The following is a 21,698-nucleotide window of genomic DNA, read 5'->3' on the forward strand; positions in this document are numbered from 1 at the left end:
ATCGAGCTGCACCTATTTATCACGTCCCATTTGATGGCGCTAATGATGGCTGCTCTTGATGTCGCCTTGTTGCGGAACAATCTGAAGTTTTTTTCCTTCCATTGGTGCGCCACTGTTCAGAAGAATGTGAACTCACCAAGACAACGAACTAGCTTCCCCTCCTTCAAACGTCTTTGCCACCCAGTAGGCTTATGAAATAACACAAGTCCCAGGCAAATGGGTAGCGGAGCAAAGCTGAGATATTTCCTCCCAAATCTAAGACAAAAACCTGCATTGAAAAAAGAGATGGTCCCTATTGGAAAATTATCTGCTCCATTTCCCAAGTCCCTCTAATTGGGGGAGGGGGGGTGGACCCCACCCAGGCAGTATGTTAGGGCAAGGGTAGGGTGGTCATTTTTGCCTCTTATTAGAGGGACTTAAGGAAATGGACCGGGTAGGGAAATGGAATAGATAATGATCCAGTCCCTATTATCAATGGCGGAGTCGCATAAACAAGAGGAAGTGACAAGAACATTTCTGTTAATGAGTTGATCAGCTGTCAAAAGGGCATCCATCATACATCTCCAAGAGACGAAAGAATGTCTAGGGATGTTGCCACTAAACAAATGGCTTTGGCCCAACTAACCTTGGGACTGTGAACCCGAATAGTATCCCAAGCAAATTTGGAGGAGAATAAACCACTTGAAGATGGAAGCCAAATGATTCTATCATGGTCTGAGGGACATACCTGCCTCACCTTTGAAAGCTGACCCCACACATGAAGGAGATCAGGAGTTGTGCCTAGACCTTGGTGCCACTCACCCTCTCTTATGATCAACGCCACTGTAGTAAGCCGGTCTGACCCTGCATCAAATCGGTCCTGTCACCAATGCGGCTCAAAAGGATCCCAGTCGGGTGCCAAGGATCAAGCCAAATCCGAATAAACTATCCATTTCCAATGACATGAAAGACTAAGTGCTCCATACAGGATCTTGCGCCAAGCCCATGCAATCCTTCAAGTTTCTAGCTGTCCATATCGAATCAGACCTCAAGTATCTAGACTGCACCCAACCCATCCAAAGGCTTCTCTTCTTTGAGGAAATCCATCGGATCTACTTTAATATTCCAGCAATGTTTATATCACGAATCCTCTTAACACCTAAACCCCCTTCACTTTTAGGCTTGCAAACTGAATCCCAAACCACAACATGAATCTTTGTCTCCAAGGAGGGACCAGACCAAAGGAAGTTAGAAAACATCAATTCCCTAGATTTATAATAACCTATCCCGGAAGACCAAATAGCTCGGACCAATATATGTATCCACCGCACAAAATTATGAGTTGTAGCCTTCTTGCATAAGATACAAATCTAGTTTTCCATTCTTCTAACTTATTACAAACCATGTCAAAGAGATGAACACAACCTGCAAGCCTCAACTTCCCAGAATTGAGAGGGACTCCAAGATATTTCATAGTCAGTTTATCTGTAAAAATTAATCTTAATAGCTTTTCTCTAAACTCTTGAGTGACACCACCCAAAATAATAGAAGACTTTGCCCTATTGTGATGAAGCCCTGAGCAAGAAGAAAAAGTGGATAAAGTGTAGTAAACAATCTTCCAAAACATACATATCAATATATATGTAACTAAGGGGTTAGATTACTCATCTTAATGCAGACAAACCGAGATCAATGACGACAATCTCAAGCACCATATAAAGCGTCATAAGCCTGACAAACATGTAGAAAATAAAAGAAACGGTGGGGCTGAGTCGTGACAAAAGTCACTCTCCTTAAGACTGTAGACGCCCCCTATGGTGCAACCGGGTCCTTGCGAATCGGCCTCCTAGATAAAACAACGCTCCAGTTAAAGCTATCTAGTAATGATGCACTTCAAATACTAAGCTACTAAGGGCACGGAGAGTTGCACTCAATTGGATATAAACAACGGAGAAACAAAGCTAAGAGAAAAACAAAAAAACTTTTCTCAAAAATTATTAGAGAAATGGACAAGACTCATTTCCTTATATAGGAGAAGAAAAGGTTGTCTCCAAAGGATATGCCCATAAAACTTGTCTTTTCCCCTAAGACTTGTTTGTTGACCATTCAAATAAGTCTTCCAATAGGTACACCCATTGGTCATTTAGGTGTCTATTAGGAAGCGGCAAAACCCTCTAATAAACCTATTAATAAAGAATAAAAATATTTTGAATCAAATATTTTAAATGAATTTAAAATTCCAACATAAAGTCTCTAGACAAAAAGCCATAGAAGCATGTTTAGCCTTCAGTGATAATGAGCAAAGACGAAGTGAGATAGTCCCAACCCTTTACGTTTAGGAAGCAGTTGAATCTTGTGGTCTTGAGTTAACAGAATAACAGATCTGTGTGCAGAGAAGCCCCATTGAATACCTGAGTGAGAGAGAGAGAGAGAGAGAGAGACTACTATGTTTGAGATACATTGGAGCTCGATCTATCATTTTATGACCACTAGATGACTGAGGCTGATACCAATTCTTGGCCGATCCTAGGCCAGGGGATCAATATTGGTCCCTAGATTGGATACGAATCCGCTTCAACTAATTCGATCTGATATATCTAGATCAAATAATCAAAACCTTACCGGAGGTGTAGTAGCAGCGACAAGTGAAAGGTTTCTCCTTTCGGTTTGTTATTGCTCCACTGAACAAGTAATGAAAGAAATAGGTTTATTTTAGCATGAAGAGCAATTTGGTCAACAAATGAACAATTCTAACTTTTTCAGTTTTAGATTAACGGAGTGGATTTTAATCTCAGATTAACGAAGTGGGTTTACTTATTAATTATTTTGCAAATCAGGGAAGGTATGCATAAACATCAAAAACTCATGGGTGGATCTGTTATTAGGCCTTAAACAAATTAATTGTGGGATCTGTATACCTATCATACATGTCATGTAAACAGTGTATGTGAATTGATTTAACCAGAGTGCAAGGAATGTTCACTTACGTGAAGATTCCCCTCTTACATATTCTTTTTTTTTCTGGAATTAGAGAGTTTTAATAGGGGGGGATAGGGGATGGGGATAGGCCCCAAAGTGGTTTGAACTCATGACCTCTTATTTGAGGAGTTGGTCTTTTGCCAACTAAGTTGACCCCTTGGGGTCCCTCTTTCATATTCTCCACAAACAGTGCAAGTCTTGTCTTGTTATCATGACGGGATCACAAACTACACTAGCCCATCTCTCTCTCTCTCTCTCTCTTCCTTCTTCATCACCATCTTCTCCACTGTTAGATCTCCAATGGATTCAAGCCACAGTGAAGTAACCCTTGACTTCCCACCAAGGTTCTAAAACTAGGGTTTCGACTAGGTTTTGACCAACTAGAAACCGAGTTCGTCTCGGTTTCTACCATGTCTTGGTCGAAACCTGGGACTTTCTCCAGGCTAACTCGAACCTTGATTTCGAGGCCCAGAAGTTGTTTTTTTTTTTACCCTGATTTTTGTTGTACTGCCTATTTTCGACATTTTAAACTCAATCCATGCATTAGTTTCACATAGAGAACACTAAAAATATTATTTGTGGTTTTGATCCAAGTTTGATACTGTATATTGTTCTTGGACATATCGAAAAAGGTTTGATCGGAACATAACTCCTTCAATATAAATGAGATTTAAACAATCTTGGACTTGTTAGAAAGCTTTGTTTTGATAGCTTTCCAACAAGTCCAAGATTGCTTCAATCTGATTTATATTGAAAGAGTTATGTACTGGTCAAACTTAATTTGGTGTGCGCAAATGCTGTCAAAATCGCTCTGAAAGAAAATATTTTTTTGGACATCAAAACAAATGAATATTTACCGTACTTTTAGTTTTTAACAATTTTTTACCATAAGATTTATGGAATTTTTAGATTTGAGAAAAACCTTAGCATTAGACAGTTAAAAATCGCACCTACCGTCGAAAATCCAACTTTTGTTCTTGAATTGAGGGGGTTGATTTTTTTCCTTTTGGAATTTAATTTTTTAACTATTTTTATTGGATTCAAATATGGGGGTTTTAACGTATGCTTTGAATTTTAATTTTAAATTGTTTTCTTTTCAAATTCAAATATCACGGAGATAACCAACTCTACCTGTATCTCTATCCAATCCTTCAGAATAGGAAGTTGTTTCCTACACCACCTCTCATGTATATCTGATTGTAATAGCTTGAATTAAAAATATATAAATAATAGCTCTCAACAAAGAGAGGATCGCGGTTGACAATCAAATAATATTTTATCTTTAGGGGGGTATTTGCTTATTTATGAATAATATCTTAACTAAATGAAATACAAGTACAAAAATATTTACTTAAGTGATATTAGACATAACTAACTGTCTGTCCTGGTTTCTAGCATAAATACTTGTCTGTCCTAGTTTCAAGCCAAGTTTTCCCTAGTTTTAATGGACATATGTGTCAAAACCATCGAAATATGGTCGAAACCAGTCAAAACCATCGAAACCCGATTGAATCCAGAGATTTTATAAAATCCCCCTTCAACTCGTCTCGAAAACTTGTGAAACCGAGTTAACTCGGTGGTTTCGACAGGTTTCGGTCGAGTTTTTCTTCCATGCTTCCCACCATGGATTTGTTTGTACAAAGATGGACACTTCGAAAGGCTTTCTAGGAATGAAACTGTCGCAACCTCTATCGATCCCAATCCTCAGACTGGAGTTTCATCAAAAGACGTCATAATTGTACTAGAAAGGCAGAAACCAGCATTTCCATACGCCTTTTTCTCCCAAAGATCACCACCACCAATTCCAACCAAAAACTTCCCCTCCTTGTCTACTTCCACGGCAGAGGCTTCTGCATAGAAACCCCTTGTTCCCCTACATATCACGATAATGTTTCTTCTCTAATATCTAAAGCTAATCTTGTTGCCGTGTCTGTCGACTACAGGAAAGCTTCCGAACATGTTGTCCCCACTGCTCACAACGATTCATGGGCGGCGCTCCAATTGGTTGCTTCCCATGTAAAGGGGGAAGGCTCAGAGTCATGGCAGAACTTGTATGCTGATCTAGATAGAGTCTTCATGGCAGGAGATAGTGCTGGTGCAAACATAACCCGTAACATGGCATTGCGAGCCATGGAGACACCATTAGAGGGAATCAAGATTGTTGGTTTGGCTTTGATTCATCTTTATTTATCAGGTAATGAAGCAGCAAATTCAGAGTTGAGTTACCCAGATGTGGCGGCTAATGCACAAAAGTTGTGGTCTTTGGTGGTTTGTCTAGGGAATTGCAATAACCATCCACTTTTGCATTCGGCGATTAGTGATCTGAATTTGGAAAGATTTCCATGTAAAAGAGTGCCTATGTGTATTGCCGAAAAGGATACTTTAAGAGATAGAGGTCTATTGTATTTTAAAATCTTGAAGGAAAGAGGGTAGGAAGGAGAAGTAGAGATTGTGGAGTCAGAAGAGGTGGGGCATGTATTCCATCTTCTCAACCCCATCTGCGAAAAAGCTATGGTTTTGATGGAACACTTGGTTTCATTCCTGAGACAAGATTAGATTCCACAAATTCTCCATCTCTTTGCTTCCTAACAACTATTTGGTCTGTAATTCTCGTGTCCTTAAGTGATTTTTTTTTTTTTTTGTTGATAAATCTCATCTTGTATCCTTAAATTTGAATTAAGGCATATTATGGTTTTGTACTATTGCTTATCATTTCGGATTCTGATCCTCTATTACCGAGCTGCTCGGCAGGACCGTGCTGTCGAGACACACGGGGTCAAGGCGGTCATTTTCCGCCTTGCTGTGTCTCGGCAGCATGGTCTGGCCAGGTAGCTCAGCAATAGAGGATCCAAATTCCCTCCACATTAGTGTGTTAGAAATAGTATCGGCAACCTAATAGTCAAATAAATAGTAAAAATAATCAATGAATGAAGACTCGCCTCGTTATAACCTATCCATTTGGGTAGGGGTGTCAACGGGCTGGGCTAGGCCGGGATTGCCCTAAACCCTAGCCCAACCCTAGGAGCCTTAACCTAAACCCAAGCCCACCCTGGCCCTGCCAAAGCCAAGCATACCCTTAATCCAACTGGACTCTGGCAGGGTTTTCCCAAGCCCGACGCGGCCCTAATCATTTTTCACAGAGAGGTTATTTCTAGACCTTGAACCCATGAACACTTGGCAGAATGGAGCAACCTTGAGGGTTGAGCTGACCCTGTCAGGGTCAAGGCCTCAACCCAGGCCTGGTCTGACCCTACTAGGCCATGCAAATATCAAACCTAGCCCGACCCTTGCTTATCCCCAGGCCCAGCCTAGCCCTGTCTGGGCTCAGGGCGGGTTTAGGCTGGCCGGGTTTTTTTGACACCCCTACATTTGGGTGGGAGTTGCAGAATTGCATTCAATGCTATTTGAATGCAATTAATGAAAGAGAAGAATAGGGAAAGGGGAGGGCAGACACCATGATCAAACGCCTGGACCCATCTCCTCTCCAGTACGCGTCCAACAAATGGAGGCACCAAAGCACACACCTTAAGTTCCTCCAGCCATTGGATGCGCGCTGGAGAGGATTTCTTTCCGTAACACCTATCATGCCCATTTTTTAAGAGAAAGGAAGGACGAGGAGGCTGCAAAATCGGCATGCATAGTTTTTCCCCCCTCCATGTCACCTTTAAATAGGGAGGAAGGAAGAGGAGTTGATGCATAATAGAAACGAGACCGAGAGATCTCAATGAATTTTGAGAGGTGTTCTTGTGTGTTGGGTTTGGGTTTTGGGTTTCACTTATAAAATACTCTGGGTGTAATTACACTCAGTTTATGTTTCTTATTAGGGAATACTTGAGAGTAAGGGTGTCAAAACCTATCCCGAACCGTTAATACCGATCGAAACCGACTGAAAGAACTCGAGACCGAATCGAACCGATCCTTATTGGTTTGGTTTTGGACTGGGGTATGACGGGACCGGTTGAAAATCGAACCGCACCGGACCAACCGATAACAAATCAAAAACTGAACTGAATGAAACCGACAAGAAAATAATGAGCATTAGGTTATGAATTAAAGTAGGATGGTTGAAATGGAGAGGAGCATCAAGAGTTTTATGTGACAAACGTATGCCTATTAAGCTTAAGGGGAAATTCTACAGGACAGTAATAAGACCAGCGATGATTTATGGGACAGAATGTTGGGCAGTTAAGAAGAGTCATATAGATAAGATGAGTGTAGCAGAGATGAGGATACTGAGGAGGATGTGCGACAAGACCAGGAGAGATAGAGTAAGGAATGTTTGTATTATAACCGAATTGGGAGTTGTACCAATCCAGGACAGACTTGGAGAGCGCCTGAGATGGTTTGGTCATGTACAAAGGAGACCCACGGATGCACCAAGAAGAAAGAGTGACCGATTCAATTGGAAGGAACTAAAAGAGGTAGGGGCAGACCTAAAATGACTATTGGAGAAGTGGTAAGAAAGGATATGCATATGGTAGGGCTAGATCCTAGTGTGACCGCGGATAGAGTTGTTTGGAGGTCAACGACCCGTGTAGCCGATTCCGCGTAATGGGATGTTCCCTGGGATGCTTTGACTAATGCTTAACCCCCACCCCACTTTTCTTTCTTTCTTTCTTTTTTTTTTTTTTTTTTTGGGCCCTTTCGGATCCATGTAGCCGACCCCATTTAGTTGGGATAAGGTTATGGTTGTTGTTGTTGTTGTAAGGTTATGAATCATTGAATTGATTTCAATATTAGTGAGCAAATTTATGGTTGTAAGATAAATTGTTACAAATCAATGAGTTCATGGTTATGAAAATAGGGAAATTGATTTCTAACAATGCTGGTTCCATTGATCTCCTTTTTAAGTGTGGGGCTAATGAAATATTTTATGTAGTTGAAAAGAGAAAAGAGAAGAAAATAGGCACAAACCGAACCCAACTCGTTTAAAAAAACCTGGTATCGAATCGAATCCAAATCGATATCAACCCGTTATTATAAACCGAAACCAACACGAAACCAAACCGCACCGAAACCGAGCCGAAACTGAAAAGTTCTTATTAGATTGGTCTCGGTTTCTCTAAAAGCCACACCGAAATCGAAAAACCCGCACTGAAACCGGACCGGACCGAACCGACCCATTGACACCCCTACTTGAGAGTTATACTCTGAGTGAGTTTCTTTGTTGAGTGGGTCTAACGTACAATATTGTGGGTGAGGTGTAATTTTCCCTAAATAGGGAATTGAACTCTATGTGATTGCCCCGTGAACCTAGGCTACTGTGTTGAACCACGTAAATCCTATGTCTTAGTATGTTTTACTTGTTCTTGTTTGTCTTGATTACACGTTTGATGTTCGTACGTACCAATTAGTACGAGACGAATTTCTATGACACTTGCGTTTTTCTTTTCCTTTTATAACATACTCCCATCTTTTAGTATTGCTCATCAATTTTCACTTTCATCTATCTTTTCATTACTTTTGTTTCATTAGATTTTTTTAATCCAATATGTTTGCCGATAAAAAAATTTTGTTTTTCCCGTGCATGTAAGTACAGTGAAGGCAGTTTTGTACATGAGGGATTTTATATATGGATGATATACATAATATATGATAGGGATAGTACTTTAACCAAAAAAAATGATAGGGAAACAGGAGGTATCCGGCCTTTGATCGACAAATCCCCCAGGGCTCGTGCAGTCGCACATACCCCACAACACACACGAATTGAGAGATACTGGGGCCCCCATGTTCACCAGGGAGTTTACTCGATCTTAGGCGAGTGACCCTAACGTGGGAGGCGGAGTCGAACTCAGGATCTTCAGCTTCCTTAGGCCTCATCCCTTGCCAACTACTGCCCTTGGGGTTGTTAGAAGCCTATCCTAACTATATTGTCTATCATGTATACGTTTTGTCCCTTGAATTTTTTTTTAATGATTCTTATTGAAAAGTTTTTACTTGTTAGACTCTTAAAATATTTTTAAAACTTAATAATAACAAGCAGTTGTTTTCGATTGTCATGAATTTCTTATGATGTTGGGAATGGACACCATATCTTGAGCTTTTTTTTTCTCAAAGCTTTCTTTGAGTTGGAAATTGTTACAATATTAGGATTAACCCAATATGTGCACCAAAACAGGGGAACTGTCGTGGGGCCCACTGATTAGGGTTGGGAATCCTAGGCGGTTCTCCCCCTTTTATATATATGTGTAACCGTGGCAGGGAGAGGTATGCGGCTGGTTCTCTCTCTCTCTCTCTCTATCTATCTATTTCCCCCTTGTGTGTGCAGATATCTCCGACAACATTCATAATAGTCCTTGGATTTGGAGTGTGGAGTTCTTATTAAAAAAAATCTGACAAGATTCCCGAGGAGTTGTTCAAGAAGGTATTTTGATCGAAAACTTTTATGTTGGGTTTGGAAACTCAAGTAATTGAGATCCTCACGCTGCGTATTTTCTTCCAATGAGATGAAACAATAATCCTATTCTATTTATAGAAATGAATCAGATGGATGAGGATAAACTACTTCTCGCTTGTCCAACCCATTAGAGAAACCAACTAAGCGAGGTGTAACAATATAATAGTAGATTTCAAAGTCAAGGTTTCAAAGTAGGCAGATTCATTAAATTACAGTGATATGTTATAACTTAAAGTTATTCTTAGCCTTGATGTGAAAGTCACTTTAATTAGTAGTCCTAGGGGAGGTTATTTCTTGTGCCAATGGGGATTGTTATTTGTTGATGATTTGGGTGGGGGCACACCCACTTCTCTCCAATCCATTATGGAGTTGTACTAGAAAAGCCCAAGACCTGGTTGTGTCAAGATATATATTGATGGTTGCTCGCTTAGAAACCCAAGTCACTCAGGATCTAGAGGAGTTTTTAGGGACTGCAATGGTATTCCTCTTCGTTGTTTTATGTCAAATAAGGGATTGCTTTTAATTAATGGGTGGAGTTTGCAGCTTTTTTGGATACAATAAAAAATGGCGTTGTCTTTGGGTCTGTCTTGTCTATGGGTGGAGTGTGATTCTATTGCGGTATTGGCTTGTATAAAGAATGAGGACATTCCATGGAGTTTCAGGCAAACATGACTACACTTGAAGAGGTACTTGGATGGAGTCTCATGGAACATTACTTATTGTTTGCGAGGGGTCAATGTGGTTGCAAACAGATTGGCCAAGCATGCTATGACTTCAAGGCTGTCAAAGACTTTCTATGCATTGTACATCTTTTTTAGCCTCACAAATCATATATTATTAAGTTCCCTCCACTGAGTGTGCTTCTCTTTTACTTTTATAGCATGCTCCCATGGTTTAGTATTTTGTTTCTCTTTCCTTTTATAACAAGCTCCCATCTTTAGTATTGCTCATCATTCCTTCACCCTAGTGTGTTTTCCTTTTCCTTTTATAGGATGCTCCCATCTTTTAGTATTGCTCACCACTATCAATAATTACATTCATTTACCTTCTCATTGTTGGAGATGTGTTTATCAATTAAATTAAATTATGTAATTAATGGTTTATTAAGTGTGATACAGGGTCATGGTCATCCTAATATTTTAACTTAAAAATGTTCATGACTAGGGATGGGACTAGGCACCCCGTTCATATGGTCATCACACTATGCTTCTAGGAATGGAGATTCCAGGACATATGCATATTGTGTGTACGTTGAACCGGATCATATGAGAATTTTACATGTGCTACTGTCGGTTGATTTGGAATGAAATTCTTATTAATAATGAACATTTAGGCCTTTGCCTTGAGGGGTCCTTATCGATGTGGTCACATATGATGAATTTTGGCACACCACTAGTTGATATCACCCTAACTATATATTGGTATACTGCATTCGCATTGTTTGACCTTCATCGAAATAAATGCCCAAAATAGAATCTATTATCCTATGAATATCGAAGAGAGAGAATGTCTATAGTTAATTAGATGCAAATTTGGATTCAACAACATTTTTTTAAATTTTTTGGAAAACATTTTAAAATTAATATCATTTAGTAATATTTATAATATCAAATATTTTAGAAATGTTTTATTGGTACAATTATAATTACAGAATCTCTAGACGAAGTAATTTAGACTGGGTCTGACAGTAATTAAATACATCTCATATAATTTATTATGTAATATTGGAAAATGGAGGGACTAGTTTGTATATAATTGCTATTTTGGGCGATACTTGTTACCATTATTTAGATGTGTATGTTTTGATAATTATTCCATTGAGAATGGAATGTTTTCATCCTAGGCAAAATCCCATTAGTATCCTTCATCTTCCCATGACTTTTGCTATCTAAGGAATGATGTTGTATGATTGACAAACTTAATTGGTATAACTCAATGTGATTAAAATCACACCTACTGAGGTAAGATCTCAAACCTAGATTAGTTTGATTGATTGAACTCACATCTAATTACTGGTTTTTTAAAAACCAAGGAGAGAATGTCTGTAGTTAATTAGATGCAAATTTGGATCCAACATTTTTTTAAATTTTTTGGAAAATATTTTAAAATTAATATCATTTAGTAATATTTATAATATCAAATATTTTAAAAATGTTTTATTGGTACAATTATAATTACAAAATCTCTAGACGAAGTAATTTCGACTGGGTTTGACAGTAATTAAATACATGTCATATAATTTATTATATGATATTGAAAAATGGAGGGACTAGTTTGTATATAATTGCTACTTTGGGAGATACTTGTTACCATTATCTAGATGTGTATGTTTTGATAATTATTCCATTGAGAATGGAATGTTTTCATTCTAGGTAGAATCCCATTGGTATCCTTCCTCTTCCCATGACTTTTGCTATCTAAGGAATGATGTTGTATGATTGACAAACTTAATTGGTATAACTCAATATGATTAAAATCACATCTACTGAGATAAAATCTCAAACCTAGATAGGTATGAGATTTTTTAAAAACCAAGGAGAGTTGACACAAGAAAAGACAAGTTCTCCATTGCATGAGATTTTAAAAACAACAAAGGTAACCCCAAAAAAAAAAAAGTTTTCTCTTTGGGGTTTTTAAAAGCGGGCTCTCTCTCTCTCTCTCTCTCTCTCTCTCTTTCGAGAAAAGGGTTTTGTGAAAACCCATTATTGAGATTCAAATTTGAATAGTCAATCTCCAACAAAAATGTGAGATGATTTTTGGTGAACAAAACTGTGAGAAATAGCCAAGAGTCCAAGGACAGTTTGCACTTGTGAACTTCAAGGTAATAAATCTTTCGTTGTATTTTAATTTTGAAAGATTTACCTCACATCAGGAGGGATGATCTCAACATGGGATTTTCCCAACATTCATTACTTTTGTTTCATTAGATTTTTTAATCTGATATTTGTTATTTGTCCCTATATGTCAATGCTCTAATTTTCTTTTCATGATATTGTTCGAATCCTATCTTTATGATTGCAATTCTCTTGTTCGAAATATGGACATCTTGCCTCTCAACTAAATACAATCATGAACATGTAATAAAGTCTACACGTTGTACATATTCATCCTGCATCAAACACACTCCAATTTTTCCAAGAAAATAAACACCACACACTACAAGAGATAGAGGTTTACATGGTTCATTAATGTGCCTACATCCACGGAACAATTCCCAAATTGGGGCTTCGTATATTGCTCAATGCACTACCACTATTTTAGTCACTACAATGACCCAAAAGCATCAACCCTTGTTACAACAATTCTTGCACCCACACGGAACCCTAAGGGCTGAAACCCAATAAATTATCAAGCAACCATTTGATATTACACTATTATTCTTCTCCTGATGGTCTCACCACTGAAAACATCACTGTGTCCCCAACCCTCACCCTCTTCCCAGCCTAATCAGCGCCCAAATCCGTGTTTTGGATTCTACAAACAATTTTTTTATTAAATGGTTTTCTCTTCAAAAACATTTTCGTCACACTGTAGACAAGTACAGTTGGATAATTCTGAAGCTAGGTATAGCTAGAAATATTCAGGAAATGGATTTGTTTTGCAATGAAATGATAAAAACGAAATGTTCATATGCTGAAGAAGCTTTGGTTCTGGTGATTGATTCATTTGTTAGAAATCATAGGCTGTCGAAAGCTTTAAGGGTTCTAAGGTAATGAAATCGGATAACTTTTTTTTTTTTGGTAGAAGATAGTAACTTATTGATGACTAACATGAATTACACATGGATAGAAGATAAACACATCTCGCTAATCCACAGATCGGAATTGGGCCAAACAATCATAAATGTTACGGACCGAGCCCCCTGACCAAGGAGTCAACCAAGTTGTTAATCTCCCTTGGAATAAAAGTGAAATTATAAGCAAGTTGGAAGATAAGAACTGGATATCCTCCAAAATACACCTAATATTCAAACTTGAAGAGTGAATTCTCCATCGGAAATAGGAGATTATGCTTTGATTATCTGATTCAATCTGAACTCTTTTGTAACCTTTAGAGATCATTTCTAGTAAAGTCAATGAAATTACCAAACCTTCACCTTCAATAGGTTGAGTAAATGTGGCCGGGCTTGATATAACAACTAGCAGTTCACCATGTGAATCTGGGCAAATAAAACCCAATCCACCAATGGTTATATTTGGTTGCAAGCTTGCAACACAATTGCACTTCACAAAACTAGTAGAAGGTGTAGGTTCTTGTGTTGGTGAAGTATTTCCTCCATAGTGTATAGATTCGAACTCCAACGAAGTACTATTAGACATGCGGATGGCATCTTCAAGCTTCTAGTTATGTCCTCCAAAGATAATTTTTTCATGCTAACCAAAGAAACCAACAGATAAAAGCATAATGTGACATGGTGAAGAAGAACCCTAAAAGGAAAAACGAACCCTAAAAGGAAGCGTAGCCCTATGTCCAGACATGGGGGTTCAAAATGAACGTCTTGCCTCTCATGAAAGGTGGAAATCCTACTCCTATTGGTGCTTCCATGCATGCTCCTATTGGCCCTACACTAGTGCAAGGGCCACACTACCTTTTTGGAACCCTCTCCCAAATTTGATGTGTGGTTTATAGATCTTAGATCTTCAAGTAGATTTTTTTTTATTTTTTAAGTGTAAAAAGAGCACTTATCCAAGAGTGTGGCTCCTGCGCCTAGGGCCATGTCCCCCCCCTGCAAAATGACCACCCTGCCCCCTCCATTAAATGCATAATTTCGGGATTCGACTCGTCTCCTATGAGCCCAACACCCAGAGGGTGTCTAGTGAGGCATCCAATGACCCTAGGCTGTTGCCACTCTGTTGGGTGCGCCAGGATGCATGACGAGCCTCACGTAGGCACACATCCCTGCGCACCCAGCAGCCCAGGGTTGTTGAATGTCTCCCTGGGTGCTGGGATCGCAGGAGAGGAGCCCGATCCTAATTCTTGTCCATGTTGATACTTCTACTTGTGCTTCCATTGACCCCGCATTGGCATTCCATATTGGTATTAGTCGAGACGGTTACGATATTGATTACTAAAAAGCTGTCATGCACCCAAATATCGGCCCCCATGAAATGATCTCCCCCGCCTCACCCCCCAATGAAAGGCATACCCACCTTGTCGATGCTTTAATGTACATTCCTATTGGCCCTTGGACTCTCACCCTTATATTTTTTTATAATCTCTAAACTTGTATTTAATTTTTGGGGAAATAGTTTCGACGGGGAAAAGCATGGCCCACCCAATAAAAGGTGAAAATGCCGACTCCCATTGGCCCCGCGCACAAGGGCCATGCTTCCCCATAGTGAACTCTTCCCCTTAATTTTTAATTGATTTATGGATTGATGTTCTTTATGCACAGGAGTGCCTGCGCCTAGACACATGGGCCTGCCATTTATGAGGCAGGATGATCATTTTGCCCATCCCCATGTGTTTGGGTGCAGTCACCCCCGGCACAAAAAACATTTGGCCTTGATTTATACACTGACCCGAAATCGACAAGACTCGAGTCCCGAATTTGTGATTTAAAACCTTAAATCAATTTGTGACACGAGGCCCAATCCAAACTCAAGCCCAGTCGCATGGCTTGGGGAGGTTCGAACCCTGATTGGTTTTTTTTGTTTGGTAAAGGAACCCTGATTGGTTACAAACAAAAAAATTGAAAGTTTCGTAATCTGGATTCTTATACCTAAAACTCGTATCATATTTGCTAATTGTATTCTAAACAAGGTATCAGCATTCAACATGTTAGTTGTGTAGATTAATATTTCCCATACTAAACCAATGGAACCATGGGAGAGAGTGTTGTTGTACGATTCATTTACAAGTGGACCCACCATGGTTTGAGGTATTGGATTGGATCGGTCGATTTTGGCTGGATCGGATTGGTATCGAACGAGACAGATCCCGATTTTGATCCGATCCAGCTGTACGGACAGGGGTAAAAATGTAAAAAAATTATTTGCCCGAGTTTCAGCGATCCCAATCCGTATCGGTTGATCCAATCCTGTTCCCAACCAATCCAGCCGATACCGAGATCACGAACTATGGGACCCATATGGTCAATAAATAGAGAACGTCAGGAAGGAGAGTATGTGAGCATGGTTTAAAAAATCTGTATCGGATCGGTCGGATTGTATTGGTATCAGTTGATATCGTATCGGTGGATTGATAGGGACAAGGGTAAAGATGTAAAAAAGAAATTAAGTTTTTTGTTTTTTTTTTTGGGTGAAATTGTCAACCTTACTTGAACACCGAAAAAAAAATTTGTTTGAAGACGAAGAGAAGAAGCATTTCTTTTAGTAACATTCGAGCTCGGTTCTCTTCTCCTCCTCTGTTACAATTAGAGAAGTCTTTAACAAAACAAACTAAAAAGTAATAAAACAGATCCTCATCTCTTCATATAATCTAGAATCAAATCTATCTTCAATTTGTCGTTTCAATAGAAAACTTCTTCCATTAATTGATGTTCTTAATTTCTATGCACAGCGGTACCATCTCCTCTTCTTCAAAGGTAAACAGGTTATCGTACACGTACTACCACTCCTTCCATCTCTTGGCATCTTGGATGCAATAAGGACTTGCAGTATCTTTATCCGTAGAAACTCAGCAGCAAAGCCGAGACCCAGCAAGGTAGCTTCATCAACATTAACAAACTCAGAATCCCATTTCTTGATCTCATTTTCATTTTTGAAAACAAAAGTCTCGAATGCATGCATTTCACAGAATTTGATCACTTCTGCTAGCACTTCACCTTCCACTTTTGGAACCGTAATCTCAATACCCATATTGGAGTTGTGCTTACAAGTTATAGGCATATGATCACGGATCGTTTCTGACAAAAAACATATCTCTTCATTGGCTACATAGGCATATCCATTAGAGCTTTTCAAAAGTACAGAACATCCCACCATTTTCATTGTATATTACAAACCAGATAACAAAGAATGAATTAATTAATGGCCACAACGGTAGAAACTAGGTAGAAAGAGTTTTGGGCTATAGTGGAGAAATTAAGAAGTGCTTCAATATATAGTTTAATCCCAGTTAGGTGTTGTAATCCTCGTAGATTTAGGATTCTTAGTCCTAATTGGACTTGTGGATGATGATTCTAACGGAGTGGGTTTACGGGTGGTATGCATAAATATCTAAAATTCACCAGGGGGGGTAATTAGGCCTTAATCCAATGGGTACATATAAATTTCCCAAGAAACAAAGTATACATCAACATTCCCCTGCACGTAGGGGTGCAAGTTTTGCCTTGTCGACCCGAACCCACCCTGAGCTCGAACAGGGCCTGGGCTGAGATATCTTGGCCCTGAGGGCAGGTCAAGGTTGGAAATTTCTAACCCTGAGTCAAGGTCGGGTCGGGTCAAGGTTGAGGCCTTAGGTTGAGCCTGGCCCGGCCCGGCCTGGCCTGTACCTATTTTAAGTTATATTATAAAATATATATTATAAACTTTAAATGTCACCCACATTTTGTTATATAATATATTATATATGAAGATAATAAGTGATATAAACCTTTTATTATAGTGTTAGTTTAAGTAAAATTGTTAATTTTCTCCCCGGCCCAGTCCAGCCCATGCATCTCCCTTTCCCATCCCCATGATCAGGGCCAATCAGGGTCAGCTCGGCCCGACCTTGAGGGCAGGTCAGGGTTGGATTTTTTAGGCCCTGAGTCAAGGTCGGGTCGGGTCGGGCCTGGGCCCAGCTAAGGATACTTAGGGTTGGGCTAGGGTTTTATAAAGCCCGGCCCAACCCAACCCTATTCCGCCCCTACCTGCACGTGAGATATCTACCATGTGGAAATGTTTATTATTCATGGAAGATAATACAAGAACAATCCAACCGTACACCCAACAATTGCAAAGATAAAAAGACATTATTGCTCATGTCTTTATGACGAGATTCTCAAGTGAGGAGCACTGGTCAGTGCACTGCAATTGAGAGGATAAAAATCCGTGAAAATGTCTATTATTCGTGGAGGATTATACCAGTAGGCATATCAAGTTTTCCAAAATGTTTACTCAACTCGACCCACTCGAAACCCAGTTTTCCAACTATTCTTGGAGGATAATACAATAACAATTCATCCGTGGACCCCACTCTCTTTTTCTCTCAGAAAATAATCCTCTGTAGTGCCCTAATCTGACAATGCACTACAGTGCGGACCTGAGAGCTCAACACGTGGAAGATGTGACATCCAATAGTGTCGAGCTCAAGAAGAAAGAGAAAAAGATTGCCTTGCATCGAGCTTGCACCATTGGATGTTGCATCTTCCATGTGTCGACCTCCCAGGGTCGCACTGCAGTGCACCGCCATATGACGGCCCTACATGGATTCAGGGTTGGAGTTATTTCTCAAGTTATGATAATATTGTTAGTAGAACAAAATTTTGTTGCTACGTTTGTAGCAGAAATGTTCCTGCTACAGGGCTGACAACCAAAGAAATGGAATAATTAACTTCCCCTTTGGGTTCATCAATACCCTATTCCTGCTACAAGGCTGGCAGCCAAAGAAATGGAATAATTAACTTCCCCTTTGGGTTCATCAATACCCTATTCCTGCTACAAGGCTGGCAGCCAAAGAAATGAGATCTTAAAGGGTATCTTAGAAAATACAAAAACCTAAGAGGGTATTGATGAACCCAAAGGGAAAGTTAATTATTCCATTTCTTTGGTTGTCAGTCTTGTAGCAGGAACATTCTTACTACAGAATGAAATTTTGCTGCTGCAAGGCTAACAGCCAAAAAAATGGAATAATTAACTTCCCCTTTCTTGAGAAATAACTCCAACCCTCAATCCATGTGTAGAGGCAGGGTCCACTTCTAAAAGTACTGTTGCGTGTGAAAACCTCCAGTGCTTGGTTCGCCCGTGGATGAACCTGCAAAAACCAAGCAATGAGCGCAAGAGGGCCGTGTGGCTCGGCCTAGGACTCTCCGATGCTCAAGTCAGTCTCCAACGCGACGGCAGAATAGCGTGAGTAGAAAGCAAGATGCGGAATAGTGCTCCATACCTCGGTATTTATAGGGTAAGGAGGAGATGAGACGGTTGGGAAGAGTCCTAGTATGGTAGGAGTCCTTCTTTGGAAGGTTCTCTCGCGTAGAGCGGAGTGGAGAGTTATTTTCGGGTCGGACTCTTATTAAGGTAAGAGTCCATGTGTGGTGCGATTCCGTGTCGCTACTGGGATCGTGGCTCGGTCCTTATCCCGTGATTCTCGGGATGTGGCCGACGTGGTTCGAGATCCCGGTGGGGGCTATGAGAGCTTCAATGGAGGAGGGCTCGCCTACGAGGTCGGCCCATGGGGTCGGCAATGGAGATCGAGCTCGGGAGGTTGGTCTCGGCCATGAGCTCGGCTAGGTGTCTATGGCTGACCCGTATAATCTGGCCTGGCCACCGGCTAGCTCGCTCAAAACAGGCTTTGTCGGTGACTTATTGGATATGGGGTCGGCCCAATTTCTGCTCGGCCCAACTCGATTCTCGGATCGAGGTCGGTCGGCCACGTGGTAGCCTCGATAGGTGGGGTGTTTTATGCCTCATCACAGGCCCCCACTCATCGTGTGTCGGCTTCGGCGTTGATGAGTGAAGTTTCCGGGCGCTTTTCTGGAAGATTCTTGCGGTTGGGCCGAGATTATTTATTGCTGCGGATTTGACGTTGTACCGATCCGACGATTGGGTGTTCGTGCCACGCGGCAGAGTCATTATGGAGGGCTCGGGAATTCAAACGTCCTTTGATCGGGCCGTTGGATCATGTTGATCTACGGTCGGCCGTTGGATCAAGAAAAACCCAAGGATTATAAATAGGCGACTCCTAACTATTCATTCTCCACCGCTCTAAGTTATTGACTTCTCAAGTTTGGAACCGTCAACTCGGTAGATCTCGCTGTTTGCTTGCTTTGTGATCGACTCGGCCGAAGCTTCGTTCGTGATCGACTCTTGTCGCTTCGCTCCCGCTCGCCTCTTCTTCAACCAGTAAGTCTTCTCCGCCTCAAAGATGTCGGGCTGGTAGTAGTCCTATGGGCGAACCGCTCGCCAGTGGCGGCAGAGGGCGCGAGTCCGAGCGAGAACTCCCGTCCGCTCTCCCACCATAGACCTGTTGGGCTCGACCTCGCACGAGCCCGATGTAGTGGAGCTTCGTCAGCCGAGGTGGCCGAGCCCTTTACCCATGGAGTTTGACCACGCCGCCCAATCCACGGCCGCACGGGCCGAGAACTCGGGTCATCCTCATCCGATGAGGAATCAAGCGAGGAGATTCGTCCGAGATGGGGTTGGCTCTGAAGCTCGTCTACCGACGCCCGAGCCCGAGGAAGGCAAGTGTCGGCACCGTTCCGAGCACAATCACGGAGGCCAACCTCAACTATCCGAGGACGACCTACGCCATCCCCGAGGACATCCGGCTCCGAGTTCCTAACCCCGGAGATGGCCCGCTTCATTAGGCCGCGAGGTGGCTCAGACGAGACACCCTTCAAGTATGCGCTCGTGCTCCCCGTTCTCGGCTGATGGACCAGATCTTGGACCACTTCCATTTGTCTCCTGGTCACCGGTGCCGAACTCTTGGCTGGCCGTGTACGGCTTCTACGCTTTGTTCTCGAGATGGGCCGAGGTGCGGCGTGGCGCTTTTCTCTCGACTCTTCTTCCTAAAGAAGTCTCCCGAGAAGGGGTGGTATTATACTCGCGCCGATCAGGGAAGAGTGTGGCTCTAGGAGGCCAACAAATTTACTGGTGGCACACCGACCTTCAACAAGTATTGGAAGCCCCGTTTTTCTTTGCTTCTATTCCCAACAGCCCTCTCCGAACCGAGTGGAAGGAGATGAACCTGAACTATGTAAATAGGGTACTACCCCCGACCGAGAACGAGATGACCTCGCTCGACCTGATCCCAGTCCGTCAGTCCTTCGATGTCCTCCAGCCGGGACGAGGGGTTTCTTCGAGTTGGCATATGACCCCTGGTAGGAACCGTTGTCGAGCTTGTCTCTGTTGTCCGAGCCGACCCCTTTACTTAGTTTTCTTTTCTTTTTCGACTCGCTTTTTTATGTTTTCGGTTTCTCTTGCGGTGGTCGATCACATTCCTCCAATGGACAGCTCGGCTAAGGGCCGAGACCATCGTAGATAGGAAAAAGAAAAATGCCGAGAAGAAACCCCGGGAGAGTCCTCCAAGGCCTCCAAGGGTAAGGCCGTGATGCCGGGACCGTCGGACGCGGTGGTCGGTCCGGGAGGCCGAGAAGAATACGGGTCCAGCCGGGTCTCCGAGGAAAGGAAAGGCCGAAAAGGCAAGAGGAGCCCGCCGAGAGATATCAAGCGTCAAAAGCTCTCGGTAAACTCGACGAGTGGCGGCCTTCCGCCCGTGGCCTCTCCCACCAACATCTCCCGATACATCCTGGGGGGCTTGGCCAATAATGTCCCCGTGAGGCCGACCTGGCGCCTCTTTCCGGGGACTCGGCCTCGACATCGGCCGCTCACGCCAAGGAATGGCTTGATGCCGGTCGGCTTCGGCCCGACAAGGAGAAGCTCGAGGCGCTGTCCGACCGAGCTCCTCTCCACCCTATTCCAAGATTTTAACATGGTAAGTTTTCTTGTCGGCTTTCGTAATTAGATATGATCCGGGTAATTTGTCTTGAATTTTGTTCTCATGCTTTTTTGTAGGGGTTCGCCAAAGCGTGGAGACCATGCTCCGCTTGAGCGGCTCCCGACCGAGAACTATTCTTTGGGACGTCCCGTGCAAGAAGGCTTATCGGACGCCCAGGATGCCGTTCGAGGCGTCGGAGACCCAAGAGAAGCTCACGCTGGCCGAGGCCGAAGTGGAGAGCTCTCGGCCGAGGTGGCTAGGCAGAGAGAGAAGGTCCGGGCTCTGCGAGCTCGGCTCGCCGAGGTGAAGGAGAAGGCCAAGGAAGATCTGGCCACGGCTCGGAGCACGGCGGTCGGCGACTATCTCCAATCGGGAGGAGTACGCCGATATCCGCCATGAGATCGGAAGCCTCCCTTCGTCGAGGGTTTTGAGGCAGCCGAGCTGAACTTTTGGCCGAGATCAAGGCGGTGTACCCGGATCTCAATCTCTCCCATTTTGATGATGATGCGACTACCTTCGCAGGGGAGATGGGAGATGAGGAGGGAGCCGAGGTCACCCAAGCTCGCCCCTTGAGGCACCTACTCGGCCGACGCCCTCCCTCGGGAGCCGGACCCCAAGACCGTCCGGCCCACCCGAGCACGTGGACGCTCCGAGGTCGCCTCCAAGTCCCACGCCGAGGAGACGGAGATGTAAAAATATATATATTTTTTTGTGGGGCCGAACTGCCCAATTTTGTAAC

General features: G+C 42.3%; 2 protein-coding genes across 2 annotated transcripts; one reads left to right on the forward strand and one right to left on the reverse strand.

The window, feature by feature from the left end:
* The first annotated feature begins 45 nt into the window (after window positions 1–45).
* Window positions 46–5,391, forward strand: LOC122659137 (probable carboxylesterase 13). Its single transcript, XM_043854284.1, has 2 exons — window positions 46–86; window positions 4,704–5,391. Exons 1-2 carry the CDS (start codon window positions 46–48, stop codon window positions 5,389–5,391), a joined length of 729 nt encoding a protein of 242 aa, XP_043710219.1.
* A 10,479-nt stretch (window positions 5,392–15,870) lies between these two features.
* On the reverse strand, window positions 15,871–16,305 carry LOC122659138 (SKP1-like protein 4). Its single transcript, XM_043854285.1, has one exon. It carries the CDS (start codon window positions 16,303–16,305, stop codon window positions 15,871–15,873), a length of 435 nt encoding a protein of 144 aa, XP_043710220.1.
* Between the last annotated feature and the right edge of the window lie 5,393 nt (window positions 16,306–21,698).

The sequence above is a fragment of the Telopea speciosissima genome, chromosome 4, assembly GCF_018873765.1.
Source record: "Telopea speciosissima isolate NSW1024214 ecotype Mountain lineage chromosome 4, Tspe_v1, whole genome shotgun sequence".
NCBI classification, from domain to species: Eukaryota; Viridiplantae; Streptophyta; class Magnoliopsida; order Proteales; family Proteaceae; genus Telopea; species Telopea speciosissima.